The sequence below is a fragment of the Nelumbo nucifera genome, chromosome 3 (assembly GCF_055504915.1).
Source record: "Nelumbo nucifera cultivar China Antique chromosome 3, China Antique-T2T, whole genome shotgun sequence".
Taxonomy (NCBI): domain Eukaryota; kingdom Viridiplantae; phylum Streptophyta; class Magnoliopsida; order Proteales; family Nelumbonaceae; genus Nelumbo; species Nelumbo nucifera.
Genome location: NC_142651.1, coordinates 13,558,440 through 13,573,536, shown reverse-complemented (window position 1 = coordinate 13,573,536; position 15,097 = coordinate 13,558,440). Strand labels below are relative to the sequence as shown.

At 36.8% G+C, this 15,097-nt stretch overlaps 1 protein-coding gene across 2 annotated transcripts; it reads right to left on the bottom strand.

Annotated features, from left to right (window-relative positions):
• Positions 1–5,626: 5,626 nt before the first annotated feature.
• Positions 5,627–13,350, bottom strand: LOC104596973 (ubiquitin-conjugating enzyme E2 2-like). Of its 2 annotated transcripts, XM_010258319.3 has the most exons (6): positions 13,034–13,350; positions 12,087–12,220; positions 11,957–11,982; positions 8,411–8,500; positions 7,912–8,000; positions 5,627–6,035 (listed from the first exon to the last, which is right to left on the bottom strand). In XM_010258319.3, exons 2-6 carry the CDS (start codon positions 12,209–12,211, stop codon positions 5,907–5,909), a joined length of 459 nt encoding a protein of 152 aa, XP_010256621.1. In that variant the 5' UTR covers positions 12,212–12,220; positions 13,034–13,350; the 3' UTR covers positions 5,627–5,906.
• Positions 13,351–15,097: the final 1,747 nt, after the last annotated feature.

Here is a 15,097-nt window from a genome sequence, read left to right as displayed (position 1 = left end):
TTTAATTTTGACATTTTCATGTTTTTTTTTTTATATTTTTTTGTAGATTGATCCGAATTGACCTATGGTCGACCCTAACCGAAACATTTAGGGTTAGGGCCCAGAATTTGCCGACCAACCCGAAACTCGACTCAACCTGAAATCAATCCAAAAGAACCACGGCCCAATCAGAACCCGACCCACCCAACCCGATTGCCAGTCTATCATGAACTCTGCCTGCTTTTTGCGAGAATCAGATCTAACCGTCCAATCAAACGATGTTGTTTTGAGTCCAAAAAATGGTCAATAGACTCATTACTCACCATCAGGCATCTATTCTAATATATCTTCTCTTTCCGTGTAAATAAATAAACTGATCAACTTGACATGGCATACAGACAAATCGGGTTGGGCAGAACCCGATTACTGCCCAACCCAATTTTAAGAAACCCCAACCCACCCAATCGATCATAAATTTGAAAGTTGAGATAAGGGAAAAACTTTGGCCGGATGAAAATAACAGCCTAGGTCATTAGACGGCTTCCCTACTATGATACCCCGTTCAGCCCCCTATTTGTCATTCTAATTAAAAAATATTAGGTGCATATAAAGTTATTTTCCACTTCACCTTAAAATACACCACATAAGCATTTCGTTTTCTTGAATGCCCAGGTGTGAAAACAACGCACATAAATAAAAATATTTTTAATTATTATTATTATTTATTTGATAAACTTTAAATCAAACAATGGTTTTATCCCATATTTTTTCAACGGGCTTTTTGTACCTTTTGCTTTATTTTGCGTTAGAGAGGCCAAAAGCTGGTCAAATTGTGTTTGATAGAAAATTTCTAAACAAAAACTCCGTTTAAAAATGCAGGAAAAAACCCATCCATGTAACTTTTTTACATTTGGAAGAAATTATTTTGAATAAAAATGCGGATGACCAAACAAATACCTAAAAAGCATTTTTTCGAAAAAACCATTTTAAAGCTATTTTTCGAAAAAACCAGGGTTTTTGAACCACCGTTAACTAGGACAGTCAGACCATTTGGCCTAGAAACAATGGTTCCGTTTTACTCTAAACCCGATCTTTTGCCAAAAATCGTTGAATCGGCCAACGACCTATTGATCCGGGTGATCGAACCGTCAACCCATCAACCCGTTCAATGGTTTTGGCTGTTTTTTATTTTTAATTTTGCTGCCAAAACGAATCATCCATTCGAACCAGATGATCAAACTGTCAACCCAGAAACCGATGGCCAGAATGATTCCATTTTTTAATCGTTTTTTAAAACCATAGGTCAAACCATAACAGTTTAAAATGATTATTATTAATTTTTAAAATGATCATTATAAGAAAAAAAAAAAAGACATTGGTTTTCATCACTAGGTTCAAAATGTAAAACCGATTAGGACACCCATTTGTTTGGTACGACAAATCATGCTTGATTATCACTTTTTCTTATGTTGATTTTTTTCCCTTTACTGTAAGAGTTTAACTTATAAACGAGAGAAATAATAGAAAAAAATGGAGACAATAGATCAAAATTTTTAACCGACCTCACTTCTTTCTTTACTTAAGGTGGGTATTTTTAGACCTGGCAAAAGGTTGATCCAACACGTGAACCCAACCCAATTCAACCCGAAAAAACAGGGTTAGGGTCTCATATTTAGCCAACGTTTTAAAAAACGATTCAGAAATGGAACCGTTTTGACCACCGGTTTTCGGTAAAACTGAATCGGTTGCCTAGACGATTCTCGGGCCGTCCGAGTCAACAGCAGTTCAAAAACGTTGTATTTAGCTACCCGAATGTGAGATTGACCCAACCTGACCCAACAAAAAAAGGGGTTGGGTTGGGTCATGGGTCAACCCGCTGACCTGATTGTCAAGTCTAATTGGGACTATTTATGAAGTTTACACTCTTTAATTTTTTCTATTAGTCTTTACTCTTTAAATTGTTAAGTGTTCAAGCTTTTTTATTTTATATTTGAAATTTTAAGGCTAATTCCTTTAATTTTGGCATTTCCATGTAGTTTTTCTTTATTTTTTAAATTTCAGTTATTTTTTGGGATGACCCTAATTGACCCATGGGTCAACCCTAACCCAAACATTTAGGATTAGGGTCTAACATTTGATAACCCAACCCAAAATCAGCCCGAAATACAGTAACCCAACCCTAACCCGACCCACCCAACCCAATTGCCAGGTCTGTCTTATTTTTTGTATAGGTCACATTTACAGTAGGAACTAGGAAGTATTGGCCTTAAAAGGGCAGAGTTATAACTGAAATATATCAAAATGGAAAATTCTTGCCTTTTTTACAATAAAACAAACTGTGCGATGATACTTTTAGGTTCTGATATAAATTCCTTTTTTGGTCAAATATAGTCGTAGTTCTTAGGGAAGAAAAACCAAAAACAAAAAATCAAACAATGAGACTGAATCGAAAATTCCTGTTAATCAAACTGATTAGTTTAATTTCCGTTTGGTATTCTCGAAAAATTGAAGGTATCAGTTTGATTTCAGTTAATCAATATAAAAAACCAATGATTAATCAAATCAACCGATATGCATATATTTATATATTAGATATTATATATATATTTCTATTTTTTGATTATATATTTATATATTTATTTATAATATATATTATAAAAAACCCAACAAACCAATAAATTGAATCAGTGATTAACCGAGCCAATCAACCGGTTAATTGATTGACTTCGGTTCAATTTTAATTACCCGCTTTCCAAAAACTAATACTATTGGTTTAATTTGAAAAAATAACCGAAGTATGAACACCTCTAAATTGGAATCCTCATTTCCTAATTCGATTTCGATCTTTCATCCGCTTCAAGTCCAAACCCGCCGTTCCTCCTCTCATCTACGACATTGAAAAGCTTCAACCCTTGCAAACGCCTTCACCGCAAGTCTCTGCTACTACTGCCATCACAACGAGGTCAAGGACAATAAGGAGGACATGTAGGCAGAAAAGGCTGGGCTGGGCTGGCAGGGACTGAGACCAGAAGGTGGCCAGGTGTCCTTAAAGTTTAAATCTCTACTTAATGTCAAACCCGATGAAGAAACCATGCATCCAAATGATCCAATCTATTTGGGAGGAGGGATTTGGTTATTTCTACCTTGGCCAGCGGGCTGAGGGCTGTCTTGTGCCTTCGTTCTCCTTTCCTTTAGTTATTGTTCTCATTTCTCAACAAAAATGCTTTATTAGCATCATAGGTTCATAGGTCAGAATAGGGGTGGATTCGAGCCAAGCCGAGCCGAATAGAATCAGGCTCGAGCTTCGCTCGAGACTATTCTACAAGGTTTGAGCTCGGTTCGAGCCAGAGCCTTGAGCTTGAGCTTGGCTCAAGTCAAAAGTTCATAAGCTCGAGTTCGGCCCGGCTCGGCTAGTTTTATATTTTATAAAAATATTTTATTATAAAATATTTTATAAAAATGAAAATTATATATAAAAATTTTTTATTTTATATTTAAAAAATTAATTATAATAATTAATAATTATAATATTTTTATTATATATATATATATATATATATATATATATATATATATATATTTGAGCCAACTCGCGAGCCTCACAAGCTGAACTCTACTAGGCTCAACCTTGGCTCGTTTAATAATCAAGCCACTGAATTAGGCTCAAGCTCGACTGAAACCGAGTTGAACCGAGCTCGAGCAGCTTGTGAAAAGCTCGTCTCGTTGCCACCCCTAGGTCAGAATAAAATTTTGGGATTATAGCCGATAAGGGCAACTTTTGGGCCCTAATATCAATAAGAACAATATTTTTAAAATAATTATTAAAATAGGTCAACATTTTAAAAAAAAAATCAAATAGGGGCAGAAAGACTATTCATCTCCTATCCTCCTTTAAACCATCGAACAGATCTCCCCCGATCCTGATTTTTAAGCTTTAATGGCGTCCAAAGTTGCTTCAAGTACCAGAATATTTACATTCCTACTATGCCACTCACGTCATCGATTCCTACACTATGAACAAGGTCCGCAGAGGAAGTTGTGAAATCTGGCGTAATTTCACCACTAATGGAGCTTCTTTGAGGGAAGTTTAGTTGGGTCAAGCAAAGGGCCGTCGTTTGACTTGCTTACTAGAGGGGTGGGAAGATTGGAAATGGAGAATCGAAAAGCAGAGGAATGGGCTAGCCAGATTCAATGTTGGCTTCTCTAGAAAATCAGGCAGAAGAAGTGAAATTTGGCGTAATTTCACCACTGATGGAGCTTCTTTGAGGGAAGATCAGTTGGGTCGAGCAAAGAGCCACCATTCGACTTGCTTACCAGAGGGGTGGGAAGCTTGGAGATGGAGAATCAAAAAGTAAAGGAATGGGCTAGCCAGATTCAGTGCTGGTTTCTCTAGAAAATCAAGCAGAGGAATGCACTCCTAATGGATTACAAAGAAAACAAATCGAAATTCAAGAACAACAAAAGGGTAGAGGTATCTGAAGAAGGGGGAGAGAGAGAGAGAGATAGAGGTGGAGAGATTTGTTCGGTGGTTTAAGGGAGAAGAAGATGAACAATGTTTTTGCCCCTTTTTGATATTTTAAATAAAAAGTTAATCCATTATAGAAATTATATTAAAAAGATTATTTTTTATTGATATTAGGGCCCAAAGTTGCCCTTATCAGCTAGAATCCCTAAAATTTTCCCAAGATTTTAGAATCTCGAGTTCTTTTTTCGTTCCACTTTTTTTTTTTTTTGACATAAGCTATTAGGGGAATTGAGCCTCCAAGGTGCCCCAAACCAAGCACAAGGCACAAAAAAGGTGCAAGACAAGGCATGTGCCTTTTTGAAACAAGGCACAAAAATGCAGAAAAAAGCTAAAAATAAAAAATCCAAAAAACTAAAAAAACTGCAAAAAAATCAAAAATAAAAGATTAAACATAATATTAATAAAAAATATAAATATAAATTTTAAAATTAAGGTTTAAAAAACCTATTATCTAAAATTAAAATATAAAAAGAACATGTAAAATATATTCAAATGAAAATTTAAAAATAAAATCAAACATATAAAACATTTTCATGTAAAACCTACATTTTTTTCTCAATTACATTACTTCAAGTAGCTAATGTGATGTAAATCATATTTCTTTCATGATTCTACGAACAACCTTTGTGCCACACCCTCGAGGCAAATAAAAGGCTCTTAGAGCTTTGGTGAACAAGCAAACATATTAAAATATATTCAAACGAAAATTTAAAAATAAAATCAAACATATAAAACATTTTCATGTAAAACCTACATTTTTTTTTCTTCAATTACATTACTTCAAATAGCTAATGTGATGTAAATCATATTTCTTTCATGATTCTACGAACAACCTTTGTGCCACACCCTCGAGGCAAATAAAAGGCTCTCAGAGCTTTGGTGAGCAAGCAAACATATTAAGAGGATATTAGGCACACTGGTCCTAATGCATGTTCTTAGTTATCTTTTATCAAAGCATGAATGGATCATGGAATTAGGGTTCAGAAGGTTGTTGTTGCACATAGGAAACTGGAAACATAGAGACCATCCTACAAGTTGCAGTGGTTCACCACCAACATATCCACCATATCTCTCCTCTACTCATCATTCAGCTAACAATTTTACTGAGCACACAATCAATCATGATCATCAATTCATCATCTTGATGCATTTAATTCATAAACCGAAGCAAGTTAATACAGGGGAGTGCTATGTAGTATGTACATGAACTTTCCAGGACATGCAATGTGCGAAGTTTACTAGAAATCAACATAAAGTGGCCTAACATCCTCATAAAAGAAGCCAACATACAATTAACATTGAAGTTAAAGGGAGTTTGCAATACAATGGTTTATAAGTGTCACAATTACTCAACATATCCCAAGCTTTTGAAAACATCCAAAGCACCCTAACCAGGAGAATATTAGTCAGCCGTCCAGCTCTGCTCAACAATTTCACGTACTCTCCTGTTGTACTCGCGCTTGTTCTCGCTAAACATCCGTGCCGCTTCTGAGTTTGCAGGTGAGTTTGGGTTTGGATCACAGAGCAACGACTACAATCAGAAACAACGGCTTAGTTATGTCATGTGGACTGATGCATTAAAAAGACTTGTTTTTTGAACGGGTAATATAATATATTTCCAAAATAAAAAAAAGATTACAAAAGCATGACCATCTGCATCAAGGCCCTGTACATGCGCTGTACATACTGCATATGCATTAAAAAAGACACTTAAGATCTTACTTGGATGAAGACAACCTAATTGAAGAAAATAATATCTAATTATTTATACAGATGTCTTCTGCATATACACCAAGGCCCTGTACATGGCCTACAGAACCTCTTTACACGGTCAAATGGCTTTTTTTTTATGAATGAAAGTAGTTTTATTAAATCAAATATCAAATGGCTAAAAAAATTGCCTAACAAAAGTAGAAATAATCTGATCTGATTTTTTTTGAGAAAAAGTAAGGTAATTGTATTAATGAGTATAACTGTAAACAATCATAGTTCACAGAAGCTCCATGTACAGCCAGAAACTATACAGAAAAGCCAACAAAAAACTGGTCTCCCTGGAATAAAAACAAGAGACCCCCAACTAAATCAAGTAAACAAAAAACCCAGCTCAATCTGATCTGATCTGAATGTATTCTAGCAGAAGAAAGAAAGAAATGAGTCAAGAGAGAGAAATAGGTGAGAAGACAGTTTCAGGAGGGAAGAGAATAAAAGCCTACACTCTTTACATGGGTCAAATGGCTTAAAAATTGTCTAACAAAAGTAGAAAATAATCTGACCTGAATAAAGAACGAAGAAAAGAGTCTAGAGAGAAAAAAGTAAGAAGACAGTTTCAGGAGGGAAGAGAACCGGGGGGGAGTCGTGTGCTGCCTCCATTCTTCCTTTATTATGTCAATTACTAATGAGATAAAAAGACAAGAATACCCATGGTCAACAGGGATAATAAAGAGTAAGACAAAAAAAAAAAGAAATGAAGAAATCTCTCAATATAGAATTTATTCAATCATTACAGATTTTTTTTTTCTTTCAAATTTTCTTCTATTCCTTCGCCACAGAAAGCTCCGAATTGCCAAGCTATTCATGAGGCTCAATTGCCTCTGTTTACCAACAAGTCCGGCTTGCCATCATGTAGAACAATGACAAGATGGTCATAGGACAGTTAGGATTCAACAGGTATGTTTCTTTTCTATGAAAACGACCAGCCCTTTCTTTGGGAACATGAGAATAAATTTATCACAAAAGAAGAAAAGCAAGCCAAAACTGTGCAGCTTCCCCAAAATTTCAGAAACTTAAGATATCCTACAAGTTGTGGCAATCATTTTCCCACCTTCTTATTAATAGAACTCTCTGCCATTACTTACAAGGATGTTCTTACAATTTTTAAACTTGAAAGCACTCACTCCATCCCGAAATTGGTCCTGCTAAGCTCCTTAAGCAAAGTTTACCTTCATGAACAATATAATCTAAAAGAATTTTTCAGTAGCCAGCTGAGGATGTTTTTGTAAACATCCTCCACCCCCCATCTCCAGCACCCACCAACCCACAACCACCAACAAGATTCTTTTATGACATACTAGTACACTAATAGCAATAAAGACAGCCTACTAACATGCCAAGATTTTGATTCTACACTCCATCCTCAGCAAAGGCAAGGACAATTTCAATGGCATTGTTTTCTATTTCTACTCAAAATTCAGTATGATAAAAAGAAGAAACAGGGGTTTTGGAGATCAAATTCCTTTTCTTTTGTGATTAGTGGAAGATAAAATTCCATTAAACCATAGGTAGTGAAATCTTGTAGAAAACCATGGTGTAAATAATTCCTCATTGAATCACTCCCCATTAGTTGTAGTCTTGTAGAAAATGGTATAGTGTAAACAGTCACCATAGAATAAAGGAAGAATCAGGTGAACCTGGATAGATGTAAGTATGGCTGCAACATCATATATTGGACTCCACTGGTTCTGTAGAATATCCAAGCAAATACTCCCATCGGCATAAACTGGTAAAATTGATGAACCAAAAGAAAGTTATGAGTTGCATAAGGCGAACAAATAACATATGCTAAACCAATGCAGATAAATTTTCACTGGAAGAGAAGGAAGATACACTACATATGGGAAGCATATAAACCAGCATTTATCAAAAGCACAAGTGTGTTCTATATAAATAGGTAAACTTGAACCCAAGACACCCGAAGAAATTTCAGTATCTTTTTTAAAGACAGCAAACTTATGAAAAGGTGGGGGAAATTACAGTACAAAAAATACAATTAAGAGAATGCAATTTGTGGCTCTATGACAGGTTGAGAACAGAGACTAGGATGGGAAAAATGATAATATAGTGATCCTAACTATAAATTGTAATATCAGAATCAGAGGTAATGTGGTGTATAGTTTTCTCTCTGCTTACTGTTTGGATGGAACATGCGAGAAACAAATCGCACAGTTGGTGGCTTATTTGGATAGTCCTCTGTAAACTGAAGTGTCAACTTAAACGTACCTGAAGAGTCAAGCAAGGCAAGATGTCAACAAATGTAGTTAAGTAAAATGGCGTGCCACAAGCAAACATAAAAGGATCAAATTCCTATAACTAAACAGATATCAGCAAAATGAAAAACAAATACATCAATCTACAAACTTCAATAAATCCACTTTCAATTACTCTGCCATTAAGAAAAAAGATGTGCAATTTACTAAGACCTACCCTATAGATCGTGTTTTACTAAAACACCCTCATGTGGTCGGAAACCAGTTTACTTAATTGACCTTCCGTTAAGAACCATTTATATTGTCACCTGAAAATGGTCACATGACCACCTAAACCGAGTTGGAAATGTTTTAAGGCATGGGCCCATGGTTGTTTATCCCAAAAGTACCCCTAGCACTTCATATCAAGCTTCAAGGAAGAAAACCCTCCCTTCCACAACAGAACTTGGTTGGAGAAGATGTTTGATGTGTTAGATTGAAGCTTTACATCAGGTGCCATCTTTTAGCTCCATATTTTGTTTGATGATAATAGATTTAGAGAGTAATTATCATACACCCTGACTTAAGATGAAGAAGAGATGCCAATCATGGTGATTTTCTGCTTCTCATGGTCCATGTTTACAAGCTACAGTTGGCTTGCATCAATTAGAACCAGTCTTTTAAAGGGCATGGGAGGCGTATGCCTCGAGGCATGCCTCCAGGCAAGGCACCCCCAAAACGGCCCAAGGCATATGACAGAGGCGTTGGCACCTCATGAGGCATGCTAGAGGTGTTATGCCTAATGCACCTCACACACACCTCATATAAAAAGACAGAAAAAAAAAGATAAAAAGAAAAGAAAGGGAAGGGAAAGAAAAATAAAGAAAGAGAAGAAAAAAAAGGGAAGGGAAGGGAAGAGAAGAGAAGGAGAAAGAAGGTGGGCTGGGGGTTCCATTTCAGCTAGTGTTATGCATCTACATTCTTCCAAAAATAAAATATTTTTATTAAAAATAAAGAAAAATGAGATCTTCCTTCCATTCCTTCCTCCCCCCTCCCCCCCTTCTTCCTCCTCCTCCCCTTCCTCTTAAGGAGGCGTTCGGGAGGCTTACGCCTCTTACATTCTGAACTACGCCCCATGCCTCTAGGTAGTGGAAAACTTTCTCTTTTGTGTCACGCCTCCACATTTTAAAACATTAATTAGAACGTGTGACCTCATTGTGATGTCTCTTCTTCATCTTTTTGTCTATGTGGTAGAAGAGTTTCCATGCACTTTGCCAAGGGCAAGAACAACATTTCCATTTTTATTTTCGTTTGATTAAATTTCTTCAAACAGATGTTATGGTGAAAACTGTCATTTTCCACTTCCGTCTAATACCAGGTCGATTAAGTAAAATGGTTGCAAACTATAGGGGTGTTTTAGTAAATGCCCAAAAATGATCATAAGAACTGTTAGTAATTAGTATATACCATGTAGTAGCATATCATACAACAATGTGGTATACAGTATGTAATTCAACAGAATCATTCCAGACCATGGTTTCCGTGTATGAGGGTATTAGTAACATAAAGATACTCCTTTGCATGTATAGTTAAATAAGGCATCCAGTTCTAACATGGATGTAGTAATCTTCATGCCACAATGCACAGAAAATTCTTTCTTTCAAAAAAAAAAAGCACCGAAAAGAATATTTCCTATGCAACTCATAAACTTCCAACACAACTCAGCTAGGCCTTACCCCAAGTCCCCAACTATGAGGTTTTCTACATGAACCCTGCTATGCTATCCCACCATGTCTATGATCAAACAATGTATAAACCAAAGGGTAAATTGCAAAGACCCCCTGAACTTTCACTTTGTGACAAATACTCCCATGGCTGTTAAGTACTGGGGGCTTCCCAACAGTACTTGGGTGGAAAGGACTTACACACTAATGCACCCCTTTTTTTTTGAACTGCAATGTAAAGTATTTCATTAAATCAAAAGGCCAACAAAGAGCCCCTGTACAATGATAAACTGAACAGAGGATATACAATCTGCTCCCTACAGCCCAAAACCCAGAAAACAACTAACTTTTCCTTACAAAAAAGAAAATCCGAATCAAAGAAAGAACTAGGATGTCTATTTCTAAACAAAGGGTGAACTGCCAACCAAGAATGAGCCATCCCCAGAATTTTACATAGGATTTCTTGCTTTGAAGCTTGAATCCCTTCAAACAGTCTCCTGTTTCTTTCACTCCACACAGCCCATAAAACTGCTGAAGGAAGTACACTCCATGCTACGTTTCCAGCTCTACTTAAACCTTCTAGATGCCATGCCTCAATGAGACCCTTCACTTCAGCTGGGAAGCACCATAATACATCAAACACACATACTACCCTTAACCAGATCCAATGAGTAAATTCACATTGAATCAGTAAGTGACCAGAAGACTCCACATTACCATTGCATAAGAGGCAATCCAAATCTGTCATTTGTAGACCTCTTCTGACCAGATTCTGCTTTGTTAGGATCTTGTCCAGCACTGCTGACCAGACAAAGAAGGCCAGTTTAGAAGGGACAACTTTAATCCAAATCCTGTCACTTGGATATGGTGTGGTCTCTTCCCTTGCGACAGATTTGAAAACGGATCTTACAGAAAAGCCACTCGACTTCTCTAACTTTTGTCTTCCCCTAGACCAGACATTTCTGAATCATAAAGAATCTGGAGCAAGCTCATCAGTGACAGCACTTCCCAGCCGTTCAGGTTCCTCTAAATTGGGGGTTCCATATGCACTGTCCATTCTAAACTGGGGGTTCCATATGCACTCTCCACAAAAAGTTTCTCATTATCTTTTCCGACGCTGCCACCCACTTGGCTGGGATTGGAAATAAAGATAAATAGAATACCGGAAGGGATGACAACACACTTTTAATCAGAGTGACTTTTCCTCCTTTGGACAAGTACTTGGTCTTCCAAGATGCTAATTTTCTATCTACCTTCTCCAGTATGGGCTCCCAGATGGCCTTTGATTTGTAGTTCTCCCCCAAAGATGCTAATGCACTCCTTGATCATGATCATGGAAAAGGTGTAAATATTCCATCCATAGACTACATCCAAATAAGATACTAGAGTACAGAGGCTGTGACTCAAAGGTCTCATAAAAACAACTGTTGTGCCATTGGTGGGGGTGCCTACAAAATATCCCGCATAATTAGAGTATGCAGATTAGAATTGAAAGGTCTTGTAAGAACAATGATTGGGAAGACAACCACATATACTATCAAAATTATGCCAATGGTGGGATCAATATAAAACATTAAGCCATAATGAATTACTTTTGAACCAAATAGTAGCAATCAATTGATGTTCTGATAAAGAATATAGAGAGATTATCATCTGAAACCAAGACAACCATTCATGAAGCTTATTTGATAAAAGGAATTGACCCATTTGCCACATGATATAACACCCACATCAAGTCAAATATTGGGGTTCAAGAATTGACTCACCTCCATCCCAAGGAGTGTCATCAGGTCTGAAATGCAAAACCAAGACAAATACATTGGTAAGACACAACCAGATAGTAATCCCAAAGGTGCGTCAGAAAACCACAAAAAAAAAATGGATAGAAATGGTTACCCAAATATAACAGCATTCCAAAGCATTATATTGTTATCTTGAGGTGCCCCGCTGATGCCCGCAGGAGGATCTTGTTGCAACCTCTTGAAATCCCTCATCAATCTCTTCCTTGCAGGAGTAGACATCGTCACTGCCTATAGATTTCAACCAGAAGTCAACCAAAAGAATCCTAAACTCAGAGATTGTCCTCTCTGAAATAGACCAATTACTAGGATGTACAATCAAAGCAGTTTCTTTGGTCTAGGAATCGAATTATATTAACTGAAAATCTAAAAGATAGTATAAAAAAAGCCCTAGCTCAATGGTGCAAATACAACCAAATGAGTAAGTAAGAAGCAAAACCAAACACAAAGTGGGACAATAAACAGAATTCTGTATGTCCCAGAATTCTGGGACAAGAATTTACAGCCAGAAAATCCCACCACAAAGGTTTAAAGCATGAACTTCATTCTCAGCACCGTGCCATTTACAATCACTCCAATCTAGTTCAAACGTATGACAAATTAAAACGAAAGAAATACAAAATGATATTACTGTTTTTCCGCATAAATCATGATTGTATCTTATTTTCAACTCTGGAAAATAATATCAATTGAGTTGGACACATTTGCCGCAAATGAAGTGAAGTTCAGTGACATCCTTAAAAGCCATTAGACTCACCTAATACCAACACAATCAGAAACCCAAAGATCTAATAACGAGGGCTTCATCCCCAATTTAATGTAAGCCAATCGTTTATTCAAACAACTGCAGCTCAAATTAGGATTTCTCCCTTATTCAAACAAACAAAACAATCTAAAGGAAAATAGAAAATTCTTATGTTCTTCAACCTAAAACTAAATCAAGCAACACAAATTTGGAATATACAGAAGAAATCAATCAATCAATATAATAACAGACCACAAATTTGGAACATAAAGAAGAAAGCAATCAGTATAATAACTCACCTGTAAACAAGCACGGCAAGAAGCTCCGACTCTTCGATGGTTTCAGACTATCAAAAAGGGCTAGGGTTTTCTTCCACCGGCTTTGGTTATTCGTACATGAATTACACGATCACTAACAGAAAGAGATCCTTGATGTATCGGATAGAAAGCCGAACGGATCAGATAAAGCTTTCTATAGCGGAGGATCGACGCAGGGACAGAGAACTGGAGAGTTAGGGTTTGGTGCTTCGCAGAGATACGCTTACGGTTTCATCGTCAGCCATAGTATCTCTTCGAGCTCCTTTGTTGAAATGCCAGGGTAATTATGACGCGACTACGAAACCTCCTTTTATAGTAATAAAGTATAAAGTAAACACAATATCAGCCAAAATGTACTTACACCATGTATAATTTTACGTCATTCGATTAACAGTTTGTCGTTTATTTGGAGCATCCGGATCTGTTTCGTATGGCTTGCTGCAGACAATCTTGCACATACAATCAGATGTAAAGGCTGATCAAACTTTGCTTCGTACACCAAAACACACACTTGGCAAACACTCGTGGCCCACGTGTCATGAGCTCATGAGCACAAATATAAGGCATTGCCATTATGTTAGGAATGATCAAAACCAACCGGGTCCACATTGCCCAACCCGCTGGCCCAAAAGTTTCCAGACCCAGACATTTTTTTTGGTCCAATCCTTTCCTAGGCCATGTCCACGTCAAGCCAGGCACAATGCTGGGCTGCAAATTATATCCATTTTTTAGATTCGAGATTTGGTTAAGGGGGTGATCCAAGATTAATCCATTTACTATTTATATAATGGAATCGAATATGGATCCATTTATTTGATTCACTATTATTCCATATTGATCTATTTTAAATATTTTATTTTTATTGAAGAGTCATAAGTTACAAATTTGACACATGTTATTTCCAATTCATTTTATTCATGATATATAATATCAAGGTCATTTTTTGTTCATGGAAAGATTTGATTTAAATCAGTGTTTAGCAAATCAAATTTAGGTTTGGGTAAATTTGGTTCAACCCGATTCGATCCATTTGCAGCTATGATTTTAGAAAGGGGTGCAACTTGGGTAAGTTGGGTTGGGTTTTTGTCAAAATTTGAATGGACTGAGCCTGACCCGAAACAGTGTAGATGGGCTAACCCGAATTGTACCCGATGTACAATACTATGTAACCTCATTTACATTTCTAACAAGGGGGTAAATGTGATTTTGAGTATGAGAACAAATTTATGTAGATTTGAATATAAATTAAGATTCTAATTTCACAATAGTTTCATTAATTTGACTTCATTGGTTTATATAGGCATTGTCCAGAATCAAGATGCTTGGCATGGCCCACATAGAATCAGACCTCAAGCATATATAATTAGGGGTGTCAATGGTCCGGTTTTGGGTTGGATTCCATCCAAATCAAAATCAATTTGGACAGATTGGATGGACCAATAAAACATATTGAATTTGGACGGACTGGACAGACTAATATGACATATTGGATTGGACCTGGTCCATCCATAATGAATTTATATTGGATTAAACCAATATCTAGTCAATTGATAGAAGATAAGAACATAGGTGCCAATGGACCAGGTTTGAGTTGAAACCAGTCTAAATTAACAGGAATTTGAACAGATTGAACAATCTCTGGACCGGTCCAAAATATTCATCGGACTGGATTAGACCAGGTCCATTTGTAATGGACTCACATTGGACTGGATCGGATTGAACCAAATCTAGTCTAATTGACACCCCTATATATAATCAAACCCAGGTGTGGAATGAAACAGGTTCAAGTTGGGTTATGGACACTCTAGGGCACTAGAAGCGGGCATTGACAGATGACAAGACGACCTTCGGTTCAAGTTGGGTTACCCAAATTCAAAAACTTCAATTACATTGGGTCTGGGTTAGGATTCAGGCCCATTCAAAATTTAACAAATGCCTAGCCCACGATTACTAAAACACCTCTTATTAGGGCTGTTCATAAGAAGGTCCAACCCGACCAAACCGACCAACCCGAACCGATCCAACCCGAGTCGACCGGGTTTTCAT

Coding starts and splice junctions, on each gene's coding strand:
- LOC104596973 (XM_010258319.3), bottom strand. CDS start 12,211: ATGTCTACTCCTGCAAGGAAGAGATTGATGAGGGATTTCAAGAGGTTG. Junction 8,001..8,410: donor TCGCATGTTCCATCCAAACA/GTAAGCAGAGAG, acceptor CAATTTTACCAG/TTTATGCCGATGGGAGTATT. Junction 6,036..7,911: donor CCATACTTACATCTATCCAG/GTTCACCTGATT, acceptor TTCTGATTGTAG/TCGTTGCTCTGTGATCCAAA.